At 35.1% G+C, this 27,748-nt stretch overlaps 1 protein-coding gene across 1 annotated transcript; it reads right to left on the bottom strand.

The window, feature by feature from the left end:
• LOC124366736 (cyclin-dependent kinase 7-like) lies at window positions 1-27,351 on the bottom strand. The gene is made up of 7 exons (XM_046823336.1): window positions 27,340-27,351; window positions 26,905-27,087; window positions 21,965-22,092; window positions 17,887-18,064; window positions 17,245-17,417; window positions 8,313-8,422; window positions 1-2,017 (listed from the first exon to the last, which is right to left on the bottom strand). Exons 1-7 carry the CDS (start codon window positions 27,349-27,351, stop codon window positions 1,977-1,979), a joined length of 825 nt encoding a protein of 274 aa, XP_046679292.1. The 3' UTR covers window positions 1-1,976.
• Between the last annotated feature and the right edge of the window lie 397 nt (window positions 27,352-27,748).

Below are 27,748 nucleotides of genomic sequence, written 5' to 3'. Positions count from 1 at the left end.
CACATTTAAAAAAGTGTTTATTTGTTTTGTACTTGCAATAGAATAAATAGTGTCACATACCCATGCTTACAAACTAAACTATATAAAATAAAATTATATTATATTCATAAAAAGTTACACAAAGAGTAGAATGCACATTTTATTATAAATTCCTTTCACTTACTTTATTGAAGTTTATAACGTATTTCAATAATATATTTTACATATTTCAGTAATTAAAGAACAACATGAAGAAATGTAATCCAAAGTAAGAGGAATTCGAACTGTTGTGGAACCATCGTACTATTTTTGTATTTCTGGCATTGAGTATGAATTTTCCTAAAAAACAATTCACTTACCCCAATGTTTTTTTTTTTTTTTTTTTTTTTTTTTTTTTTTTTTTTTTTTTTTAAATTTGTGGTTCTTTTGTTAAATATAAAGGCTTTAGAAAATTAAGTAAATTGGTAATACATGACTATTTAAATCTGTTATGAAAGTTCATATAAACACATAATTTTCATGAATAAATTGTACTAATTTTATAGTCCATATGTGAATAAAAGGCAAGATGTATTGTTCATACAAAGTACAATCATCTTTATTAATAATCATCACGATTACAAAGTGTCAAGATTTTAATTTTATTGGTAGATTTCAGGACAGTTCTCAAAAGTGTCTTGGAGAAATTCTTCAAGAGAGGTAAAAGGTCAGCCATTGCCATTCTTTCAGCTCTGGTTTTAGTGAGTGCCCTCTCTTGTATTGCAGTTCTTGTGTTAGTTTGTTGTGAATGTTTCTGTTTCTTTACAGCTCTTCTCCATCAGTATACATTGCATTTTCTAGTATGTATAGAGCAACTATTGTCGTAATCTTCAAAGATTTCAAAGCATCTTTGCAACTTTCCAGGTTATGCAGACCTGCTAGGATTTTTTTCTGGATGATCAGGACACTTTTTAGATTTGTTGCTGTAGTATCATACAGCAAGGCCACTTCTTAAATGGGTTTCAAAACAGGGTTAACCTAGCTGTCAGTGATGCTGAGGGACTTGATTTGTTTTATCATATGCAGACCAGTATTCATTCAGTTTTTTAATTAACAGTATCTATATGTGGTGCCCAAGGCATATTATTATCTGTAGTCAGGCCCGGGAACTTACATATAACTCTATTTGTACACTTCAGAACCTCACCTGCTATCTATCTGACTGGTTTTAGTTAGGTTTGTAACCAGGTAATTACCATTGCTGTATTGGTAAGCCATATTTAGGGCAAAGTAGAATGACACAGCTGCTTAGTTGTCTGATGATTGTCTGTTCAGTAGCAGAGTTGTATTATCAGCATACATTATGGGAGTGCAGAATTCTTTATTGGTTTACAAATTTGTTGTCAATAAAAGTTTTTAGATAAAAATTGACTTAAATGCCTAGTACAAATGATATACAGTTTGCATTTTGTGTGTTAAAGCAAAATTATTGGAAAAGTCTAGAACCCTTTTTGGTTGTTTACAAGAGGCTATATCTAATTCTATATCAGTCTTAGTGAGCATGATCAGATTTGAGTAAAATAACCTGCATAACTAATGTTTATTTCCATCAAAACATCTAAGGCAATCCTCAGATTTTTACATAATGTAACCATAACAATGGGCATAGATCATAAACCATTCTATCATGGTAGCACTCAAAGATGATGTAGTTTAGTTTAATTTTTGACCGTTTATTATTGATAATGGTCAACTATTTCCTTCTGGAATGTGTTCCCCAATAATAACCAAAACAATATTCTAAAAAACACACACACAAAATACACATATATAAAGAAATTAAACTGGAATAAAATTGGTTAAACAAATACTAAATTGTTGTTAAAAATAGTATAAAACTTAAATAAGCAAAATAACTTTATTGATCATAATTTACAAACATTTATCCCAACTTTACAAAAATCTAACTAAACATAAAAGTAGAAAGTTATTAAATAGCAGTCCGAGGCAGGCACTTATCAGAAGGTTGTGTCGAACATGAGTTTCTTGGGCTGAACACCTGTGGAACAAAAATAAAATTTGTTTGTAAATCAAATTGATTGTAAAACCATTAACCTGTTGACGAGTGCAGCAAAACATACCCAAATGAGTGCGCACGGCATTTGCCGTTTGGTCCCGCATGAGGAGGCACTGCATTTTTCGTTGCAGACTAAAGACTGTCAATTCGTTCTCACTGACTTACTGTGACGTCTAGCGGAGATTTTTGGACCTTTTCAGTTGTTCCTAATAGTGTCTCTGTACAGTGTTGCTAGTCCTGTATCGTGGTGGCACTTGGTGATAACTTAAAAAACTATTTTACGGAGGCGGGACACAAGACCCGCTACGCCTCCAAGGTCACCATTTTATAAGGCCCTCCCAAGAATAACGCAAAGAAGCGAAAACTACTCAGGCAGTGCTATGTGTGCATGCAAACACACACTATTCAAAATATCAAATCCTGTTTTTTGGGACCTATGACAAAACTACGCTTAGTGAAAAACATATATGTTCTTATGATGATAACAAAGATAAGTATGGGCAACCTAAAACAGATAATTTTAAAAACAAAAACTTTAACAAAGCACTGGTTGAAGCAGATAAGTATTTAAGCCCCAATCAAGACCTACAAGACATCAATGAAGAAAACGAAAACTCGACTATTCTCAATAACACTCAAAACAATATAGGACAGGTTGTAGAAAAAGTTAACAACTATCACTCACGTGAGGAAAACGGACCTGGAAACTTCCTTGTCACTTGCAGCTGAGGTAGGAAATGCTCTTTTATTAGAAAATTCCGAAACTCAAAAACATAATTAATGACAAGAGTAATGAAAATAGAGTACTAAACAATCACATTTCAGCACTCATGGAAGAAAGGCATGTTTTAAGGCAACATATACATGACTTAAAGCAAACTAAATCAACATATGAATCTGAAATAGAGAAAAAAACTTATGTATAGCGAAAACAAATTCCTTGATATTAAGGGGAAGTGTTCAGAATTTGAAGATGAAATCAGATTTTTAAAAGATAAAACTAACCCCTGTGAGCACACTTTCAAAGAAGAAATTGCTAACACAATGCGAATCTGAAAAAGAATACTTTAAAGATCAAAACTTATCTCTAAACAAAAGAGTGTCTCACTTAGATAGTAAAGTAGCAGAGCTGACACATGAACTTCTAAGCATCAGGACAAGTAATATTACACTTATAGAAAATATTGCCAAACTCGAAGAAAAAGAAAAAAGAGTTAGAAAATGAAATCAAAGATAAGAATAGAACTTATTGCTAACCATAAACTAAACCAGATGAACTTTCACAACTTTCACAAAAACTTTATGAGCAAGAAAGGAAAACAAAGGCTTATCTGACATCTCTGATAACTAACATACAGCACCATCAGGACTCTTACTTACCCAATGCACAAGATACTTTTACCTGAGAAGTATAAACCTAACTATTAACAAAACCCCCCTGCAAGATAATACCCCCTTTCCTTGATACAATAACAACCAATCACCCAATGGAAAGAGAAAGACAAACACTGACCAAAAAACTGACTAAGAAGACGACCAGTGCAAACCACTTCAGCGTGTCCCTTCAGATTGCAAAAGCCAACGCTCTCAAGGAAAAAACCGACGAGGAAAAGAACTATCAGCTGAACACACAGATTAAACCGCTGGTAAACAAGCAACCCTCAGCAAGCCTTCAAGCACCAATCCACTTGGTTAAAAAGCCTGTTGACTTGCCTAGGATGGGCCCTAAACACCTGAGCCGATCACCGCCAATGCATGCTAAACCTAGGGCAAGTGGACGAAAAACTAGAAGATTTTTTTAACAACAATATTGAATATTATACTACACTTATAAAATTGAATAATCACAAACTGAGTCCAGCTCCTTCACAGAACACACTTTCCCATAATTTTTTAGAAGCTACCACAATAAAAAAAAGGAGACAAAAATAGGCAAAAAAAATCAAAATAATCCACCAAAACATAGATGGTCTAAAAAACAAAATTGAACGATTGACCCATTTTCTGCACAGTCAAAAACCGGATATTGTCATTGTAACGGAAACATGGACTCAGTAGTGAAATTTTGGAAAATATCAGAATACCAGAATATAAATTCATTGGAGGCTTCTCTAGAACACAACACAGGAAAGGGAGGGGTGGCAATATTCAGGAACATGGAATTCAAATGCAAGGTCAGTATAGTTTCCATTTCCGACTCAGAAACAGAAATGGTATGTGAATCTATCTTGCTGAAAATAAATCTAAAAAAATGCAACTTATACCTGATGGGAGTTCTACAGACCACCACACTCCAACTTGGAAAATACGTTAGACACAATCTCAACAGAATTGGACAACATTCACAATTTGAATAGCCCCGATAGTCATAATGGGTGACATAAATGTGGATAGCTTGATTGACAGCCATGAAAATCAAAAAGTAATAGAAGCTCTAGGAGGGTTCAACATAAACAGACTAGAACTACCCCCCACAAGAATTTCACACCACAGCCAGACTTCGATTGACACTATATGCACAAACTTAACTACAGAACAGATAACAAACTGTGTGATAGAAACAGAGGCTGTCAGATCATACAGCACAAGTATGTAGTATAATGACAGACATGGAAAACCATACAGCAACGGGGGTCAAAGGAAAGGGTTCATAAAATAAACATAATATGGAAGAGATAAGAGCCCTATTAGCAACACAAAATTGGTCAGATGTTCACATCTAAAGAAAACACGGAAAGTGCTTTTTCAGCTCTAGACAGTGTCATAAAAATTACACTAGACTCTGTATGCCCATATAAAACAATAAAGAAAAAGAAAGCAAAAGCAAAAAGACTATGGGACGCTGAAAGCGAAGATCTAAAAAGATCCTACTTAGAAGCACTAAACAGACAAAACATTACTGGAAATGCAATTGATAAAGAAGTCACAGCTCTTAGAAAGAAAAGACTATGATCTTAAGCTAAAAGATCTAAGGAAAAAACACAATGCGGATTTCATAGAGCAAGCACCAAATAAGTCAAAGGCTTTGTGGAGGGTAATAAATCAGGAAAGAAAAGAAAAATGTGGAAACGCATATCTTGAGAAAATGAATGTTGAAGGAGCTCTCTGCAAATCACCTGAAAAAGATTGCCAATTACCTAAATTGCTTTTTTTGCAATAATTGCAGAAAGAACACTTGAACAAAATAAAAATGAAAAACAACGTAAAATAATAAATCTCACAAACAACAACGCAGTTCAAAACTTTCAATTCTCAAATACCACTGAAGAGGAAATAAGCAAAATAATTGACATAATGAAGCCTAAAACATCAGCCGGCATAGATGATATGACCTCTAAACTAATTAAATATTGCAAAAAGTGAACTTACCATCCCACTTACGAACCTAATAAACAAATCCTTAAATGAAGGTATTTTTCCCAGCAGCCTAAAAAAACAACTAAAGTCTACCCTAACTATAAAAAGGGCCAAATTACAGAGGCAGCCAGCTAACCGTCCAATATCACTGGTCTCAAATTTTTCAAAAATCCTTGAACGAGCTGTTTTGAATAGACTCTTAAAACATTTAAGAGATCATAATCTTCTTACCCAAAGGCAACATGGCTTTATTGAGAACAGGTCAACAACAAGTGCAGTCACACAACTTATCGAAAGCATCATAGACAAACTAGAACAAGGACACATAGCTTCGACCCATCTTGCTTGACTTCAGTAAAGCATTTGACACTCTGGATCACAAACTGATAATTGAAAAGCTCAAATCTCTTGGTGTCACTGGAAAAAGAAGCTCAATGGTTTGAAAGCTACCTTGGAAACAGGAAAACAACTGGTAGAGATTACTTACAAAGAAAAATTATGTCCTACGCAAAATTAAATCTGAAATCCTACCATTGAATAGAGGTGTACCACAGGGATCCGTTCTTGGCCCTATATCCTCTACATCCTGTTAACAAATGACTTCCCACAATACCTTGAAGAATTTTGTGAAACAGTCATGTTTGCTGACGATACAGCATTGATCACTACAGCCAAAGATAAAGAACAAATGGAAATAAACTCACATATAGCTTACAAACATGGCAAAGCAGTACTGTTATCATAATGACTTAGTTTTTAAAATGAAGACAAAACCCATCAACTTATTTTCACACCAACTCCAAACCAACACCAAGGATTGCCAGACATTAAAACGGTAGACTCGAATGCATATTTAGGAATAACATTGGACAACAACCTTTCATGGACAGGCCATATAAAACAGCTCTGCAAGAAGTTAAATTCCAACCTCTTTGTTATTAGAAGAATGATACAGATTAGTGATAAAAAAACAGCCCTAACTGCCTATTACTCTTTGTTCGAGTCAAATCTACTACGATATGGACTATTGCCTGGGGTGGAACAAGTAGTACAAACCTCCAAACAGTACTTGTAATTCAAAAAAGAGCCATAAGAACACTGAATGGACTAGGCTCGCGTGAAACCTGCAGAGATGCCTTTAAGGAACTCAAGATAATGACAATAGTCTCCCCTCTACATACTTGAGGCAATCCTCTACGTAGTGAAATCAGGACAAACCAGGATGGGAGACCAGCATAACTATAACACAAGGCATAGACGCAACTTCCTACTTGAAGCACACCACCTCAGTCTCGTTTAAGAAGAAGCCCTCATACAGCGGCGCTGCTTCTACAACCAGTTGCCTGAAGAACTGAGGAGACTGCCAGAAGAAAAATTGAAGACTTCCCTGAGGAACTGGCTCTTAGACAGATCTGTATATTCAATTCAAGAATTCCTGGACTGGAGAAATCAAACACCAAGATAACAAAGAAAAAACAATATAAAGATGTATTTTTTTTTTTTCTTCTCATGTTTTTAATTATTAAATTTAGATGTATTAATTAATAATTGTTTGACGCACCACTGTACTCAATGTATATGTGAATAAAGATTGATTGATTGATTGATTGACTCGAACTGAACAAAGAAGGAAAAGAAACCAGATATGAATGTTCAACATGTGAGGTCGCCCTTTGTATATATCCTTGTTTTGAGCAGTATCACATATTAGCAAAGTTTTAAAACGAGGATATTGCTTTTAACAATCTACAATGTATTTTTATATACATTTAAACTATAATAAACAAGTTTTATTAACATTTAAAAGTTTTTTTGTTTTAGTCCCTAACAGTCTGTCACTGGTCAATGAGTCACTCAGTATGGACCGTCATAGGGGCACGGCATTCGCACTCGTCAACAGGTTAACACATTTAACAGTTATATCTATTAATGTTTTTGCACAAAAATATTTTCTGAAAATGTAATATATTTGTTCTAATGCTGGGCCTATTTTCTGCAATTTTGGAACCTTCTACTAGAATAACATTAAATCCACTTTTTTTACTTAGATTTAGATTTTTTTACATACATATAAATATATAAAACACTAGTATATTACTAGTTTATTGTACTAAGTTAACTCTTTGAAAATGATAAAAAGTGCATTAGTAAAGAGTTTAGTAATTATAGAATGACCATATAAATTCTGGGTTAAACAAGATAAACTACTGCTTATTTGCAATAATTAGAAAGATGTGTCACGTTTGTGTAATTTGGAAGCTCTAAAACTAATATTTTATTCTAACATCCAATCACATATTATATCTTATGGGATTTGTTTATAGGGACCAACAAGAATTGAAAATCTGGAAGAAATTGTAAAAGTCTAAAAAAAGCAGTTAGAATAATTTTGTAACTTAATTTTCTAGAATCCGTTAAAGAACATTTTAGAAAACAACATTTTGACTGTTTATGGACTTTATATTTTTCAATCGATAATGTTTGTATAACGTAATGCATAAAAAATCAACAAAAAGCTACTCTTACATATAATACTAAGACACAAAAATGAATGTAGTTTTCCTAATCACTGACTAGAATTTTTGTTTAAAGAAAACAACAATTGCAAGAAAAATTGTTATATTATGTGCCTAATCTACACTTTCAAGATTTCTATTTATAGGCTTTGGAATTTTTTGTACAGAATTTATTTTAAGCGTCTATAAAACATGTCCATTACTTGTTACATGTAAAAGTTACATTTTAAAATGTATTAATTGGAATAGTGTAGGACATTTTCCTATACTCTACAAAACAATCCTGTACAACTGCAATCCAACTAAAATGTTGTTTCAAAATTAATGTTTTGTACTAAAATAGTGTTAGTAAGTCTAAGACTACTGTGATGCTATTGCGATATTGTACTGTAGTACAAACTCACCCCCTTCAAGCTTGTCTGCCAGTTTCCTCTTCAGATTGGGTCTTTCCGCATGCTGAGTGATATTTGACGGTAATGGCAGTTGAGACCCCAGAGATGGATGTGGTTTGTTCCTGTACAGAGTGACAGATCAACTATTATTTAAAAAATTGTATACTGTAACAATTTTATCCATGCAAGTGAATGGTAATGGTACAGTAGTTAAGACTTCAGAGATAGGTTGTTCCTATAAATCCTGGATTACAGGGACATTTAAATATAATAAATTATGCATTACAACATCTAGACCCTTGCAGACAAAATAACACCTGACTGTGTGGCAGATTACCTAGACAGAAGGGGTTATTTCGCTGCGTTGATTTTGTATTGTATTGTCATTATTTGGCGGTGTTTATTTTCGGCGGGTGTGTCGGAGTTTCATTGAAGCCAGATGTATTAGCTCCGTACATCAGCGGGGACAGTTTACTGTGAGTAACTGAATGTATGAGTCAGTAACTAACCCAACATGAACACGTTGGCCACACTGCAAGCTTCATCACAGGCAGCGTTATCATCATCAGCGCAGGCAGTGTGCGCCGCTGCCCAACCACTGCTCGCCGCAGCAAATTATCCCCGCCTGTGACTAATGCTGTACCAACCGGCTCGGCTCTAACTGAACCGCTGCGAGTGTTTGTTGGTGCGCCTTCAATTTTGTACTGCAATGAAAACACTCCTCCTGCATTGCCGGCCTTGCGGATTCTTGTTTGAGGGGCGTTTTAACGGCCTTGTCCTGCATGTTTGTGTTTTACTAAATATTACTGACTGTTGTTTTTCATGGCTCATGTGTTCGGCGCATCGCTTGGACGAACTGCTCTTGATTGATAAGCTGCTTTTATTGTATAGTTAAGGGTTACTTTGTATTTAAGTGTAGTAAATCAGCTTTAATTTAAAGGTGCTTATTTCTTGTATACATTACTGATTTTCTGTGATTATTTGTGCTGTAAATATTATTGTATGATTAACTAGTGACCACGTATATTTTATTAATTACTTACAACATGCCACCAGTAACTAGAGGTAGTGGTATGCTTAATTGCACGGATGGTTTGTACCATTTAAATGATGAAGTAATTGAACTGGCTTCTAATTTCTGCTCTGAACTTAAAAAAAGTAGGGAGCAATTTTGGTAATGACATTGTTGAAAAGCTTGTAACCTCACATATCTGCCATTATGGCCAAACTAGACTCTACAGAAAAGCTCTGTAGGGATCTAAAAATTGAAAATGAAGGTCTTTGTTAATCAATTACAAACTGTAGAGACTAAGTTTACAGATCTCAACTCTAGTTATAGGAATAAATGTAACAAGTGTGATGCTATAGAAGATGACTGTGATCTTGAAATAAAAAGTCTCCAAAATAAACTAAGTCTTTGTAAGCAAGAAAATGTTATTTTACGAGACCAAGTGAATAGTGTAGAAACTGGCTGTATTTGTGGTACTAAGTCAAAGGAGTGTTCTGGGTCTGATGTCACTCCACAACACAAACACTGTAATTTCGGAACTGGAGGTCAAGATTTCTGACATGGAGGCAGAACGTGGCAGATTTCTGACCACCGTACAGGTGTTGGGAAGCTAACATTAATTATTTAAATAGTGAAATTGTAAGATTGGAGGGGGAGGTGCTGTCGGGGGCGAGGTATGTTGGTTCTCCCGATCTTATGGCTGAACTGTCTGAGTCTATGGATGGGGGGGAGATGGATGCCTTACTGCCCGTCCCCCTCTGTTTCTGGTCAAACCTCAACGGGTTCTGCTTGTTTAGAGCTTTCAAGTGGCGACAGCCTGAATTTTAAGAATGTTTTATTGATTGGAGATTCAATCATACGACATGCAGGTAAAAGTACTCAACAAAAAGGGGGTCATGTCGAGTGTTTGTCCTGGGGATTAAAAATTAATGATATCAAGCAGAACTTGTTGAAGCTAGTTAACAGGCAGTTCTCTGTTATTTATTTACATGTAGGCACAAAACAATCTTATACGAGGCTACAAGGGGGGGGCCTGGCTACAATGGCGGCCATGGTAAACGTCAAGCACTTCACAGCATGGGCGGATTTGCTGTACACTGTAAGGACTCAGTTTCCAAATTCCAAAGTTTTTGTAAACAGTGTACTGACTAGAACTGACATTTTCATACAAGGCCCTTTTTCACTTTAATGAACAAATTGAGCTGATGTGTGGTAAACTTTGGCGTCACTTATGTGAAGGCTAACTGCTCTGTAGGGAGGCGTGACCTGGCCCCGAGACGGACGACACCTCAATAGGAGAGGTATAAACTCATCTAGCTACGCTTTTTGAGTCTGTTTTCATTGCGGCATTGCAGCGGTCTGAGGGTTTTGAAAAGGTGTTGACCCCTTGCACAGATTTTTTTATGAGTGGTGGTCCCCCCGGGGACTCTGCAGTGGCAAATCTTGGACACCTGGATAGCCCACCTGATACTGTAAAGATTCTTCATCAAAATGTTCAGGGTATAAATAACAAGATTGATAATTTTCAACTTTTTATTGACGCCGATAAAATGTAGATATAATTTGTTTATCTGAACACCACCTGAGAGATTTTGAGTTTGAGGTTTTGTCACTGCATGGTTTTACACTGGTGTTACAGCTTTCTGTAGGAAAATTTATCAAAAGGGAGGTGTTTGCATTTTTAGTAAACCCTCAATAAAACACAATGTTTTAGATGTCTCCCGATTTTGTCAGGAGGGTAGGTGTGAGCTTGCGGCAGCGATTTTTTCAATTTAGACAGTTTCCTCTTCTTGTTGTTACCGCTTATAAGCCGAAACCTTTTTCAGCGTCAGTGCAAGAACATGAGATGTTTTTATGAAATGTTTTATCCGATTGCCTCCAAAAAAATTATAAATCCAGAAGTTAGAACTGTTGTTGTGGGTGATTTCAATGTTAATCTCTCTGTTGCTGACATGAGAGTAGATAGTCTTCTATCCATGATGGCATCTCACGATTTAAGCAATAAAGTAAATTCATTTACGAGGGAATTTAAAAAACTCCCGGGTCCCTAATTGATCACGTATATACTGATCTTTCTGAAGACATTTTCAGTTGCTCTGTCGTGATAAATGCACTGTCCGATCACCATGCACAAATCTCACATGTCAGGTATTTTATCTAGTCCTGATTGCCCTAAAGTTTATGCTTAAGCGATCATTTGTAGAAGATAATGTTCGTTATTTTTAGACATCTTCTGGGTGGGGAAACATGGTATGATGTTTACGCAGCTAGAACAATGGATGATAAGATGAGCTTGTTTATGTCCTCTATAGAGTTTTATTTCATTCAGAGGCTTTTTCCTGAGAAAAGGGTCCGGATTCGTGGGCATTCTCCAAATGCCAAAGTGTCTTTAACCCAGGAGAAAATTGAGCTACGTGATTTGGTTGCGCATTGGTATTATAAAAACTTAAGACCTGAGTTCTTCTGATGAGAGAAGAAAACAATACCTTTCTTTGAAGAGGCAATATAGGGCTAGTGTGAGGGAAGCTAAGTCATCTAAAGTTAAACATTTACTGCAGACTTCCTCAAATAAAGTTAAGACTGTGTGGGACATAGTGAACGAGCATAGAGGTAAGGCAAGAGTTTTTGGCAGATATCCCTCGAACCATCAAGGATAGTAAAGGAGTCATTATTAGGGATCCGAAGGACGTTTCTAACTTGTTCAATGATTTCTTCATTAATGTGTCGAATGCAGGTTCATCTTCCATATCGTTGTCTCTTCTTCAACAACAATCAATGTGCAGGGGTGTCTTCATTTTTCTTTTCACCTGTTTCTGAAGTGGAAGTATCTGACATCATCAGATCTATAAAAGCAAAGGCTTCTTCTGGCTTCGACAATATATCATCGAAGCTTCTTAAATCATGTACGGAGTATTTTGTTAGGCCACTTGCTCATTTGATAAATTTTTCGTTTGAAAATGGCCTGTTTCCTGACATTTTAAAGTTGTCTATAGTGAAGCCGTTACATAAAAGGGGACTGGTTGAGGAACTTGATAATTTCAGGCCTATTTCGATTGGATCAAACATTTTCTAAGGTGTTTGAGAAGGCAGTTTTGATAAGGTTAACGGGCTTTCCTGGAGAGTATTAAAGTTATGTTTGACAAACAGTTTGGCTTTGTCAAGGGAGGCTCAACTGTGAAGGCAATGTTTGCTCTCTTGGATAAAGTTGTTAAAGCTCTTGATGAAGGACAGTTTTCTACTGGTATCTTTTTTGATTTGAGAAAAGCATTTGACATGGTTTCGCATGAACTTCTTTTGCAAAAGCTTGACAGAGTGGGTGTGCGTGGCTTGGCAAATCAATGGCTGTCATCTTTCTTGAGTCAGCGTAGACAAGTTGTGGAAATTCCATACGTTGACGTAAATACTAGGAAAAGATGCTTTTCTGACGAGCAGATTGTCAAGACGGGTGTGCCACAGGGCTCCATACTTGGACCCTTCCTCTTTATTTTGTATGTGAATGACCTCAGCAGTTGTGGTTTCGAGGGGCTTGTTGTGTTTGTTTGCTGACGACACATCACTTGTAATTGATGAGTCTTGTCGTTTCAATATGGAGATAAATACGTTTTGTTCAGTGTAATTCAATAGTCCAGTGGTTTCAGAGTAATGGTTTGGCCGTGAATACTGATAAAAACTACATTGCTAGATTTTTCAATTTCATCAAGACGCAATGACTCTTTGAGTGTTTGGGTTGGCGATACAGAGGTTTGTTCTGAGCAAATTGTCAAGTTTTTAGGCCTAATTGTCGATAGGAATCTTAGCTTCTCCTTTCATGTAAATCATGTCGCACGTAAAAGTCTGTGCTGGTATTTCTTGTTCTTCGTAGACTTTCATCTTTCACACGGGCACCGATGTGCTTCTAACTTTCATATTTTGCATTAGTTTATCCCTACCTTTCATACGCTGTTGAAATTTGGGGTTTTGAAAAATTGCAGAACAAACCATGTCTTTCTTTTGCAGAAGAAAGCGGTGAGAGCTATTGCTGGCATCCGTCAATCAGAATCCTGCAAATCACACTTTTAAGAACTTCAATCTGCTTACTTTTCCAAGTATATATATTTACCACACATTGGTCTTTTTTAAGCAAAACCAGGCATTTTCGAGTCACTAATTCCGCAGTCCGGACACTGTCTCAGGAATAGCAACAAATTAAATATTCCCCCCCATGCAACCTCTTTTTTCAAACATTCACTGTTTTTATAATGCCGTAATTTTTTATAATTCTCTTCCTGTGGACCTAAAGAATGTAAATGATATAATGGTCTTTAAGAGAAACACTGAAGGCTTTTTTAATAGAAAAATGTTTCTACACCCTCAGTGAATTTATTGGAAATAAATTAGTCTGTATGATGTAAAATTAATTAGTTTTTAATATTAATTTAATTAATTATATTATAAATATTAATAATTGATTAATAATAATTTTATAGATACAAAACTGTACATGTGTTTTTTTTTTTTTTTTTAAATATTTATGATGCAATCCAATGCATGTTACATGTCTGATGGAAATAAAGGATATTTGATTTGATTTGAAGGAAGTCAGTCTCTGTATGATGCGAATGAACTTTTTTATTTACATGAACATAGTTGTGAGATGATCGCCTTTACTTAAAATGTAGAAAAAATCAACCAAATGAACTCAAAAAATAAAAACAGATAAAATATATATAACTACACAAAACCAAATAATTACTTGAACTTAAAGAAAACAGTATAAAATATTTTAAGATCTAAAATAATGGAAAATATTTATTAAGTTAACAACTTTCAAAATTCAATGTAGACATTGTAGAAATTTTAAATAAATTGATATTTTTTTATTTATTTACTAAACTACTATTTACAACTTATTATTTCTGTAAATTTTCATTTCAATTAAAATAATCATTCCGCTGCCAGCACCACAGCCATAGAAAGTCTCTGACCTGCCTCAGCTAACCATATAAAATAAAATAATATGTATCCTTCAGAGTCACTACAAACTTTTGAGTCTTAACACACTGACCGAAGTAAAATATTTTACCGAATATAAGAATGGCTGGACCACACTAAACCCTTAAACAAACAAAGGCGCGCACGGCCACCGGTGACTGCGCCGCACGCAATGTTTTAATGGAAGTGATGGCATTGGGAGTCATTTCATGCCTCTGTAAACTTACAAGCCACTATATAAAAGATATTTATAGAACACTGGAGTCCTGTGCTGCTGGGCATTCAAAAAACAAAATCCAGAGCAAGTGATTCTTATACTTGCACAAGAGATTCAGACTAAAAGTAACCAGAAGAATTATTTGTAAATTGACCTTGTACTGTATCAACTCTCCTGCTTATTATGTTTTATAAGCTCCTTGCACAGGCCAGTAGCCCAAGAGGACAGGCAGGAAAAAGACTAAAACGGGGATCGGCCTCTCCTTAAAAATAATAATAAAAATAAAAAAGTAATAAAGAGTTTCCATTAACAATTATTAATGATTCAATAGTATTAAAGTTAATTGAATTTCAAAATTCAAGTTATTTGAACTATGATTGGTTTTGTTTTTGTACTGGTTTAGACTTAGACCATGAGTTTTGGACTATGTAACCATTTTAATGTTATTCTTCTAATACAATCATTAATAAAATCAATTTTTTTAAAGTGACTAAATTTGCAAGTCATCAGTGCACATGTAGTGTTTACAGTGTTTAAGCAGAGTTAATAAAATGCAGAGTAAAAAATAAAGATAAAGAGAGTAAAATCTTGCTGGGCATAGAAAATTAATGAAGGTGGAATATTTACTGGCCTATAATGTAAATATGACGTTGGGGCTGAGTTCTTATTAAAGGAATATACAAGAGCAGACTTCTAGCGAGATAGGAAGGAAAACACTATTTAGAGATTGAAAATAAATGTGACTATTGGAAGATCAAAAGAGATGCATGGATACCATTACACTCAAAACCATTGCTGGAAACTGTGAAAATTATTTCAATTGAGTACAAAAGTAGTTTAGCTTCTTAGTTTGGATGAACTTTCTGTTGTTTTTCCAAGTCTTACGCCCACAACAACTGATGAAAACAAATTAGTTTCACAGCAACCCATCTTAACTGTTGGGAGAAATTATTCTTATGGATTAACTTTACGATGTACATTCGCCAGCTAGCAAACTTCTATAGTATCAAAACAATAACTACAGTGGTTAAGTAAATAGTCAATAGTTGGGGCTGTATGTGTCCAAGTGTTCAAACCTGCCAATATTTAAAAGAAAGCTGATAACACTAATATTACATAATAACATGTAATTATTTAGAAGAATAAATCCATAACAACATTAATATAATACCTTCTGTAGACACCAGTCATTTCTACATGCACTGTATTGGTTTCTTTATGCATCCAGTACTACTATGCTTGGCAGTGAATGTTTTAATTCATAATTGTTAATTACTTACATTTTATACATCTCATATTACATTATTATATATCATCAAATAAGCTATTACAAATTTCTTAAAAACTGTACCATACATAAAGTTTGTTTTGTTCCTACAATAAACAGTCTGAAGTGCCAATAACTGTCTTCTTGCTTGAAAACAAATTTTTACACATTGAATTTTATTATTTTAGCACTACCAAAGAAGATAGCTAGTTGGAAGTTGTTTGGATATCCATGATTACAACTTTACTGTATTTTGATCAAAATTGATACTCTTTTACAAATAAAGAGAAGTTGACCGGAAATAACTGTAAAGGCAGAAGTGTACACTTTAACACGTCCACTGTGGAAGGCTACAATCCTAGTCCTCCAAAACTAGCAAAGGCTTTGAGCTGTGACTGACTGGAAATCCAGCCCTCCCACTTCGCTGGCTGCCTCAGTATAAGCCAATAATGGGTGAGGGAGGTTGTGCTGCTACCGTGTGTAGTGCAGGTTCCACTGTTAAATTTCGCTCAAACCATTTTTGTATCACCATCTTAGTTTTCTCTGCTGTGTCCTGTGTTTAGTGTACCATATGTAGCTGTAGACCATGGAGGAGGATATTTAATTGTTCTAACACTTATTTTCTGACAGAGAAGAATTATTTTAAATTCTGATGATGATGACTTGTTCAAGAGTGGATGATATTGATATTGGAAAGTATAAACATTAAAAAATATTTTTTTAATGGAAAAAACTGAATTACGGATACCAGAAGGGTTGGAAGCTGAAAACCAGTAAATTATTGAGTATAGACTGGACAAGGACTGGCTCCAATAGCAACAGGCTGGAATTCTAGTCCTGGAAATCCAATAATCAATTCCAATTAACAAGGGTTCCTGGACATTTTCAATGAACATTTTGGATATCCAGACGTTATTTTTAGATATCTATATATATATAAAATGAAACTGTTCGTGTGTAACAGCATCACTCACAAACGGCTGGACGGATTCGCCTAATTTTTTTTTTAATTTGTTCGTCTTGATCTGTAGAAGGTTATAGGATACTTTTTATCCCTTTCCCGATTCAGGATTCCGCCCCACTGGTTACAGAAATACCCGTAAGAAATGCATTGCAGCAAACATATGTTATTAAGTGAAAGAGTCTTTTCAAATTTTTAATCAGCTGTTCTTTGTAAACATATATAATGCGACAAAAAAATTGTTGTTATTTTTGACAGTAACTAAGTAAACATAAATATTTTTGACTTTTTGACATATTTTCTTGATCGTGACATCAAGGTAAAATCTACATCGGGGTTGGAAATATAATTTACTTCAACCAGAAATGCTCATACGCGGGCAAAACTTACGAAAAGCGTGCGAAGCCGCGGGAAACAGCTAGTATAAAATAAACCATTTGGATGATTCCAACTTTTAAGTTTGCACATTGCCTTTCCCACAGCAAATGTGTAATAATTCATAGAGAGCCTAGACCTCACCTGAAGTAAGGCATCTGCAAGGCCTCAGCGCAGTTGAGCCTGTTGAGTGGATTGAGAGAGAGAAGACCTGCGAGCAAAGCAAGCAGATCGTCTCCAGCTGCGGTGAAGATGTGGTTTAGTGGAGTACCGGGGAAGGCCTTGAACTGGATGTAATCTGTCAGGCTTGTCACCCCCTGAAATCATAGGCTTCACTTAGCTTCCATAGTCTATTTTTTCATGTCATACTGCTTCGAAATAATATCTTATTAATCCTAAAATTATATAGATTAAAAATACAATAAATCTATACAACCATAACAAAAGTTATTACAATAAATTAATCTATATAAGTAAATTTGTTGGATTGTTGTTATCCTTTAACTGATGATGTTGTTATACTCTTTGTGTTCTGTCAATAAATGATTGATTGAGTGAGAAAACATCCTCATCTGGATTACACTGGATGGCTGATGAATGATGCAGAGAGAAATCTTGAACCTATGACACTTACTTTTTTGAGAACATAGCCTTCCTTGATCACTTGACTTCGAAATTAGTATAGACTACACTGATTTACTTGATTTTTATAATATACTGAACTGTATGATTAAATCTGGATTAAAAAAGAGAAATGATATAGTCTCAATGGGAGGACATACTTACTGGCCAGGTCTCCTCACTAGGCGTGCCCAAGGCCTGGAAAATTTTGGTGAGCTGGTCCAAGTCTGACTCTCCTGGCAGAAACGGTAGTCTCAGCAGAAGTTCTGCCAGTATACACCCCACAGCCCACATGTCCACGCCCACTGCATACATACGTGCACCGAACAGCAACTCTGGTGATCTGTACAATTGCAACATCATACTCTGATATAATGTGGTTAAAATGTTATGTTGCTACACTAACAAGTGTAAGAAAAAAGTTGTTCAAGAAAACAAAACATAAAGTTCAAGAGATCATAGAGTTGAACACGGTGGAGTCTTAATCTAATATAGAAATGGATAACCTGGTCTCAACATTTTTTCATGAATTTTATTTAATTAGCGCAATCATTATTACTGAACACAGTAAGTTGTAAGAATAATTTTTTTACACAAAAAGTAATACAATTCCACGAAACATCATTGGTACCATCAGTGTTGTGATATCACGCCTTATTCTAACCTAATATTGATGATGAAACTATTAACATAATGTATATTATCGTTTATACAATATTAACCCAAGATCTGGCAAATGAATTACCTCTATTGGCAAGCCAATTTTTCACGTTTTGCAAAGATATTTGGTAAAAATATAAGACATATTACAAGTTATTTGATTGTCAATTGTCGTTTATAACTTTTTTTCATAAAAGTCTGTTTTTTTACTATCCATATTTGTATAAATAATTATTTATTTTATTGTTTTAGATTATTTGGTTTGTTTTAGGGGGAGACCATTCCTACAGAGATCGAATATATCTGCTAAATTAAAATTACAAAATATGCAAATTATTCATAAATTTCTCTAGTTTCAGTAAATATAATGGTTTGATGAACTTATTTAAAAAATGTTTTATATTTATATTGAAATTACCCCCGGTAACATGTTATATTTCAACAATAGTATTTTTTTATATGCATGAAACAGTATTATTACAATATTATGCGAAAGAGAAATAATTATTCTACTTGACTAAATAATAGCTTCAAACTAACATAACATACAAGGTATATCCAGATCCAGAAAGTCATTGGCAGAAGGATATTTTTAAATGTTGGCTACACTGCTGTGTAGCCTGATTCCTCTCTTTCCCAATGAGACCAGTTCATTGAAATCTGTCGATGCAAAAATAGTTTTGTGAAAAACGTCAATCCAATCTCCTGCCAAGTGCAAAAAAGTGGTATTATCCATTATCTCGTTTGGAAGGGAAAACTCCGGTTAAGGTTTATAATGAGGTAAAATCTGCATAATTCCAAACGATGGTGTAGAGCAATTTATCTACATGTCGTTTGTAGTGATTGTCTCGAAAACTCTTGCCAAGTCTTCTTGTGTTGGTTTATCAAGTGTTTTGGGATCCACCTGGTGGACATTTTCTTATATCCGAGGGGTTTCTACGATGGTTTCATGTAGCAGGAATCTGGAGGTTTGCAGAAATATCGCCGAAAGTTCATCCAAAGTAAATCTGCGATCGTTACGGAGCGCATTTTCAATTTTTTGAGAATGTCAATCACAATTAAAGGTTTTCTACTCCTCTGATCATCATGCACAGACGTACAAGTTTTTAAACTTGCGAGACCACTTGAACATACTCTTGTGATTCCTAGGTTTTTCATGCAGTTTTTACCTCATTATGATCGTCAATTGGAGTTTTTCCCTTCCGAATGAGATAACGGATGACGCTGCGTGTTTCGCACTTGGCAGGAGATTGGATTGACATTTTTCACTAAATTCAATGTTACATCGACAGTTCTCAACATACTGACCTAGAATCAGTCTTGTTGTGGAGGGAAGGAATCAGGCTACATTACAGGCTACGTTAACAAATCTAAAAAAGTCCATCCAACCGTGAGAGCCTCAGTATGCTTACTTTCTGGATGTGCCTCGTACTTAAAACAAAAAAATGTAGTACTTTAGTATGATCTGGATGCCACTATTTATTTTATTTTAGTTCATCTTACCAAGGGTCTAAAAAGACTACATTATTCGAAAGAACAGACTTTATTTGACTTATTGCAAAAATAACATGTCATTAAGACATTTGGTTCTTGCTTCCTGTCTCTCGAAAGGAAGTGATGTAGGTGAGAAGTGGATCACTTTATCCCTATCTACTTTTGTTATTGTACAATATTAGTGGGTCTAGATTAGGTTACCATAAATATATTACTACCAGTAGTACCAAAGTTAAAGATAACCTTTATGAGCGGTCACATGATCTGAGCTTGAATTTAGGTACTATCTCGAAGAATATTTTTCTTTCTTTAAAAGAAGTGCGAGGTGGCTCCAAGGTACTGAATTTCTAACTAATCGATACTTATATATCCGTTATTGAATGCTACTATTATTTTTGTTTAAAGGCATTATAGTTACTATATATAGAGAAATGAGAAAGTTTATTGTCTTTAAACATAAAATATGCAATCGACAAAGTCATTCTATGCTAAAGCTTAAATCCCACTATTATATATTGTGTACATTAACAAACTTGTCTAGCGGGCTTAGTCAATGTTACAGGTAACAATTATTACATTCTTTCATCAACCAGGCTTAGCTCTAATTTAGCTAAAATTTAAAAATGTAACAACGATATAACAGAAAAATTTACAAAAGGATAAATTGTAATAGATAAATTATTAACAATTAAATAAATAAACAGGGGGTACTACACTAATTTTAAAATCTTAAGGTACTAATATCACAGGCCAAATAACTTTGTACAGAGTAAAACGCTTTATCTTTGAGCCAATGTTCTAAAACTGCCTTAAATCTTTTTAATGTTACATGCCATGCCTCTTGAGGCAGTTTATTGAACATCTTTAATTTCATAATACAGTGACTACTTCTAGTTTTTTCTAATTTTATTGGTAACATTTCTATCGTATGGTTTTTCCTAGTAGGATATCTGTGAACTTCTTGTCTAACCCTGAGTGTTTTTAGATTTTCTTTAACATCAACCAAGCAACAGTAAATGTATAGGCTAGGTAGAGTCATTATCTGTAGTTCTTTAAAAAGAGGCTCACAGGACTCTCTTTCTGGGACATTTTTTATTACCCTTAGGGCTCTCTTTTGCCATATGAAAACCTTTTGAGAACCACAGCTATTACCCCATAGTGTAATGCCATATCTAAGATGAGAATGGAAAAAGGCATAATAGGTAGTAATTAGCATATTCGTTGTCACAGAATTCAAAAGCTTACGTAAAAGAAATGTGACTCTAGATAATTTTTTGCATAACTCTTGAATGTGTTGGTCCCAGCTCAATCTACTATCTAGGTGAAGTCCCAACAGTTTTACAGGCTTTACATCTTTATAAATATAGTGAGTCAAGGAAAAAATAATTTTTTCTGTTTTGTTACTATTTACAACAAGGTTGTTTGCTTCAAACCATTCTAATGCAGTTTCTATGGCTTGTGTTTCGTCCTCAAGCAGTATATCCAAACTTTTATTCCAGCTCAAAAGTGTAGTATCATCAGCGTATAAAACTGATGGGCAAGGTAAATTTTTACCTTATAAAGTGGCTTTTTCAAAGCAATGATAGACCATCAAATTCATGCCATTGGTAAGTGCATTAGATTTAGCATATCGTATTACCAGAATAAATAAAACCCCCAACACAGTAATATACCACAGAAAAATGAACCTCAGGAACTGCAAGAAATCTTTATTAGCTGATTTATGGAGCCGACAGTAAAGTCAGAAACAATAAAATATCTACAATAAGGAATACCAATGAGTTCAAAAGTACAAAACTAGATTGAATTTTCCTTTCATTTGTAAACTGCTCTTATTTTGACAAACTTGCAGAAATAAATAAAAAACAAAATTATTGCAGCTGATTAGTTTTCTTTTTTGAAGAATATTTAAAGATACAGTACGTTGCAGTTTATCTTTTAAAATGCCACAAATACTATACTTAGCACAATCTGAGGTCAATTCCATGACTGTCAATACAGGATTAATACATTAAGTATGCAAGTTTTGCTTAAATACATACCTTAAATTTAGATTATTACAGACTTATCCAAAGTCAAAGACACTCACCTGTACCATCTTGTTACCACTTGATGAGTGTATATTCTGGTAGGCGAACCAAAAAATTTTGCCAGACCAAAATCCCCGATTTTCAACACTCCTTTTGAATTGACTAGAAGATTATTAGGCTTTAAATCCTGCAAGAGAAAGTGTTCATCATTAAAATGTTTATATTGCTAACAAAAGTTTTTACATCTCATGACTAGCACGTAGTTTTATATGCTATGAGTTTTTAGAATTAAAAAAACATTACATTTTAGATACGAGGGTAATTCGGAAAGTAAGGTCCGTTTTTTTATTAAAAAAAAACCACACCATATTTTTTCAAAAAACTTGTTTTATTTGATTCCTGACATCAATCACTATTTTTCTACATAATTTCCACTTTTGTGTAAACACTTGTCATAACGATCTACAAGTTTTTGAATGCCGGTATCATAGAAGTCGGCCGCCTGCGAAGATAACCAGTCTTGTTAACCACTTTAACCAGTGACGTCGAGTGACGCCACTCCATTGACTGGCGTTTCGTTTCTGGGGTTATGTGAGAAACCCATGTCTCGTCACCCGTCACAATGTGGTCTAAAAGGTTATCCCCTTTCTGATGATATTGGATCAAAAATTCAAGAACAATACCCATTATTCTTTTTTTGTGTTCCTCAGTAAGCAGCCTGGGAACCCAGCGTGAGCACAATTTGCGAAAATCCAAAATTTCAGAAACAATTTTAAACAACGTGCTCACGTTTGGAAATTCTATTGCTAATGAAGAAGCAGTGAATCGCCGATATTCACGAATTTTTTCATCGATGGCTTTCACCAAATCTTCGGTGATCACTGACGGCCGACCAGATCGTGGTTCGTCATGGACATTTTCCCGTCCATCTTTAAAACCTCTCACCCACTTCCGCACTTTGCTGTCACTCATTGCATTTGGACAGTACACTTCACTTATCTATCGATGAATATCCGCTGCTGAAACGTTCCTTGCTGTCAAAAACCGTATCACAGACCGTATTTCATAGTCGGCGGGACGTTCAATAGTTTTAAACATTTTAAAAAGGCACAGACAACAGCAGACTACAACGATTTCACTGCAAATGGCGTCGTTCTGCGTGCAATGCATACCGGTAGTCAGGGCGCATGCGCATTTCCCTGCTCGCTTACTGTTTGTCTGGTTAACGCGAATCGGACCTTACTTTCCGAATTACCCTCGTATATAATAATTTTTATATGTAAATTTTGACAATTGTTTATTTACTGTTTAATTTATATATCTAGGCCTAGTTTATTTAAATTAACCTTCACTGACTAATTTATGTTACTACAGCACTGTTTTTTTTCTTTTTTTAATGTTAGTTTAAGTTTAAATTATTTTGATAAAATTGTTTTATTTTGACCATGCCCTAGGCTGCAATATGACATTGTCAATGATTGCAAGAATTTGAACGACAAATAAAGATTTATTTAATTAAAGATTATTTTGAAACATTATGATAGTACAGTCAAACCTCAATATAACAAATTCCTTGATATAACACATTTTTTTAATCCCCTAGAAGTCTCCATAAGAATCAATGCAAATTTCACCTCTACATAACGAATAAAGCATTCTCACAACCTCGATATAACGAATTTTTAGTAATCCTGAGGTTCTTTATATTGAGGTTTGACTGTATGAATGAATTATTCACTTCATTGGCAATATTTAAATACAATTACAAACAGAAAAAGAAACAAAATTCTATTATCAAAATTGTTATACTAGAAATTATGTATGATCATTACTGCAAACAATTAAACTAAAGAGAATGAATTAATCACAATGCATTTTTTTCTGTTTGAAAAAAAGGACATGTTTTCAGGAATGCACCGTCATTGGCAGAATGGTCTGTGCGTCGGCCCATGCTGATACATACTATTGCGAAAATTTTTATAACACGTAGTTACAATTTAGAACAGGTGGATATCAGAACAGATTAGGTTTAGTTAAGTTAATTTGTGGGCGGGATTAATGGAATTAATTAATTAGAAGGAAAAAACGACAGACACAAAAAGCTGTACAGGGTTCATCATGCCGGCCTAGACAGGGGTGAGAGATGATAAGGAAAGATGGAGGAGAGGTCAGTAGACAGATCCAACCACTGTTGGGTGCAATCAGTGAGTCTGTCTCAGCAATTGGTTTGCTAATATGTTCTTAACATGGTTCTTGAGATGTTTGTCATGGGGTTTGAAACAATGTATTTATTGCATACATTAATTGAACAAAAATTGCGATAATAATAAAACGTGAGTAATGTAGTTAGAGTTAGTAGTTCAGAATGATTTGTATGCTAAAAGGATTTGAATCCCAACATTGTGTGAATAACTGTATTAGATGAATACGAATTTTAAAAAAGATTCTGTAGTTTTCATACATAAAAAGGAGATTCTTAATATGAAGCTGCCATAGTAAAGATTTTAGTTTTGGTGTATAGTGTCAGTTGGGTAGTAAAGAGGCTTTTTAAAACTAAAATTTAATATAGTTTCGGAACAATATTGATAAGACTGAAAGATTGATTTGAAAGCTCCACCCCCAGCGTCATACCAAAAAGGATCAACAGCTGAATGTACGCGGCATCTCATTCAACTGTCAAAATGTAAAATTATGTATCTGAAGTTTCCTTTTCAAGCCTTCTATGTGCTCTGTCCATTGAACATGAGAGAAGGTGGAGATTCTATCCGGGTTTGAGGATGAACTGAATGGTCCTACAGTCGCCTTCCCCGGGGAGTTTCATTTCTGCAGTCACATGAAACAACTATGTAATGAAGCTATTTAGATGCTTTCTCAAATGGCTTTAAGTGATCTCACTTCAGTAAGTTCAGCAAGTCATGAACACCTTCTGTCCAGACAAGATCAAACAACAGTTGATTTGTGAGACCATTACAATTCAAGCTACAAACAAATCAATAATTGATTTGTAATTATTACTGACTTCATTTTAGAAATTCTATGAGCAATAAGAATGGCAAATTTGCTTTGTGCTGTTTTGGCAGATCTGAATTCGAAAAAAATGGCCCGGCCTAGTTGATTTTCATTTACCCAGCTTGCTCTTTAATCTTCTGGTATCAGCTCCAAAGTTGGATTTTCTATGAATATACAATCAACAGAATACAACGCAATCCCCTACTTAACAGCCACGCAGACAACATCGAAATAGTCCTCACCAATATAACTGTAAATCAGCAGTTACAACAAGTCCAGCAGATTTGCACAGAGAAAGTGCTCTGGGTTCAAGTTAACAGTGGGTGCCTTACAATCCAACAACCAGCTCCAATCCCTGAAAATATATGGTTCACCACCTTTGACCAAACTACCAAACATGGCAAAGTGCTCCCTTGCTGTTGCAGGACAGAAAAAGAGCAGGTGTTCAGTAGTTTCATCCTGCCTTTCACACATTCTACAGAGCGGATCCTCCCGGAGAATTCTGACTCTGTAAAGATGCTTCCTCAGGTGACCATGGTTAAAGAAGACACTGATCTACTAAGAAGAGAAGGTCAGATGCCACCCCGGGGGAAGGTGACTGTAGCATTCAGTTCATCCTCAGGCCCAGATGGAGTCTCCACCTTCTCTCAAGTTCAACATGAACCCACTTTGAGACAGCCCCAAAGGATTCAGACCTAGACATAACGGTACAGTTGAGGCCTCACCATGCTGGACGCTGGACATCAGCTCTTTTGATCGTAGAGACCTCCTCATGACCAGGAACCCAACAAACAGTTACATTGTTGATTCTTTAAAAGGAATAAATGACTTGATAATAATCCCAGACAAGATTGGAGTTGAACACAAAAGAATTCAACACCTTTAATGCTGCCTGGCTATATGTGAAAATAGCAATCGTCTTAATCCTATGGAGACATTTATTTTCTATTATAATAATATAATATAAGAAATCTTTCCTTATTAATGATTTAAACTTACAAAAATAATAAAAATATGTTAACATTGTAAGGTTTTTAAGTTTGGTTTAGTTTAAGATTAAGGTTGTGACATATTTTGAGCAAGGGTTGCTGTGAGAGGATTTAATAATATGTTAGATTGGCAGTACAATACCCTCTCATGAACTAACACATATTTTATTTGTGACATCTCATTAAATTGATTAAAAATTTTAATTAACAATTGATTGGGTCAACCGATATATTAAGCACAAATTTTAATACCTTAATACTTCGAAGACATATTTAATGTTAAATTACTCATTACAATTTATTTTAAATTTAATTCATTATAACATTTACTAGTAATTTTGTAGTGTTGCAATAATTATGAGTTCATGGACTAACGTGAGAAACTTTCTTTTAAATAGCTAAACATTTACATGAATTTACATTTTCGAAATTGTGAACATTTAAATAGATATGGAATTGAAAATGATTAATGAACCCTAAAATATACTAAGTTCTTAAAATTACTTACATTTTATTCCACTTCACAATTATTACGCCTAGAGATATTTTTCCGCACACGAACACCAACACTAGCACTCCCGAACTTCAGTTTTCGAATTCCCATCCTCGACTTCCTCCTTGTTCTTCAGTTTTGATGTTGTTCTCCCGCCAGCTCATTGACCACGCCTCTGCCAAATCTCTCCATCATAATTGGTGAGTAACAATTTTTCATATCAGCATGGCTGTCCCTTACATTGTCGCACGGTTTTTTATAAATAAGCATTTCCGCTGCTTGAACAAGCATTTCCTGTTTGTTCACCATCGATGTCTGGGCGGATGTGCGTATCCACTTACATCCGGAGGATGTTTGTCTCGAATTGTAATACAAGACTTCCTTTCCAGCAACTATCTGTACATTGATTCTATGAATTTTATTTTACTAATAATTACATATGTCTTACAACATGAACTGCAACATTTTGTTCCAAAATCTTAAACACATTGTGTGCCACAATTCTTACCCTGTGTAAGATCCAGTTGATGTGCAGGTATTCCAGGCCCTCCAGTGTCATTATCATGTAGGCTTTGATGTTGGCGGGGGTGAGGACAATGGACGAGTCCTTGACAATAACCTCCAAATCTGTATCCATGAAGTCGAACACCAGCGAGATGTTGGATCGGTGGCCGAACACGTCTGCACATAACTAAAGGTGGAACACATTGGATGCAACATACAGTTGTTAGAGTATCTACTGAATCAGTTATGTTACTATTGTATATTAAGATTAAAATAACAACCCCAGAAGTAATAATTAGCATATCATAGATTTTGTAAATACCCTGAATCCTACGACTGTTTCTGCCTAAAATCTGAACTCTGGTTGCATTCGTGTCTGGAGAATTTTATCTCCAACTTCCAACCTACTACTGTTGTGTGTGAAATGACTCAGCCTCACCTCGCGGACCATTTGGGACTTCTCAAAATCAATTACCTAACATCGGACAATGAAGGAATTTCTCATAATGGAAATGTAACCTGCATACCTAGAACTATTACTTACAGATTGATAAACAACTTCTGTGTCAATAAGTTAACCTTTCCAGCGTTATTGACGCGGATCCGCGGAGGGCCACTACAAGCTCAAAAACGTTATTGCCGTGGATCCGCGTTTTTGCATTCTTTATTTTCTTACTGCTATGTTAGTTGAATATTTTGCTGCTAGGTGGTTCTAGTAGTCATGCGACATACAGACGGGTTGCCCTGCCTCGAATTCTATTACAATGGGAGTGACAGTGGCTTCTAATTGGCCAAACACTGTCTAGCGGGCATGGCCCCGCGCGTTTCACAAAGTCATTGACGGGAGC

This window comes from Homalodisca vitripennis, chromosome 7 (genome assembly GCF_021130785.1).
Source record: "Homalodisca vitripennis isolate AUS2020 chromosome 7, UT_GWSS_2.1, whole genome shotgun sequence".
NCBI lineage: Eukaryota > Metazoa > Arthropoda > Insecta > Hemiptera > Cicadellidae > Homalodisca > Homalodisca vitripennis.
This window is presented reverse-complemented; position numbering and strand designations above follow the sequence as displayed.

What these genes read in the sequence shown, in the direction of transcription:
- LOC124366736 (XM_046823336.1), bottom strand. An exon ending in CTAGTGAGGAGACCTGGCCA is followed by an intron (nt 17,418 to 17,886) that starts GTAAGTATGTCC and finishes CTATGATTTCAG; the next exon opens with GGGGTGACAAGCCTGACAGA. An exon ending in GGCAGACAAGCTTGAAGGGG is followed by an intron (nt 2,018 to 8,312) that starts GTGAGTTTGTAC and finishes TTTGTTCCACAG; the next exon opens with GTGTTCAGCCCAAGAAACTC.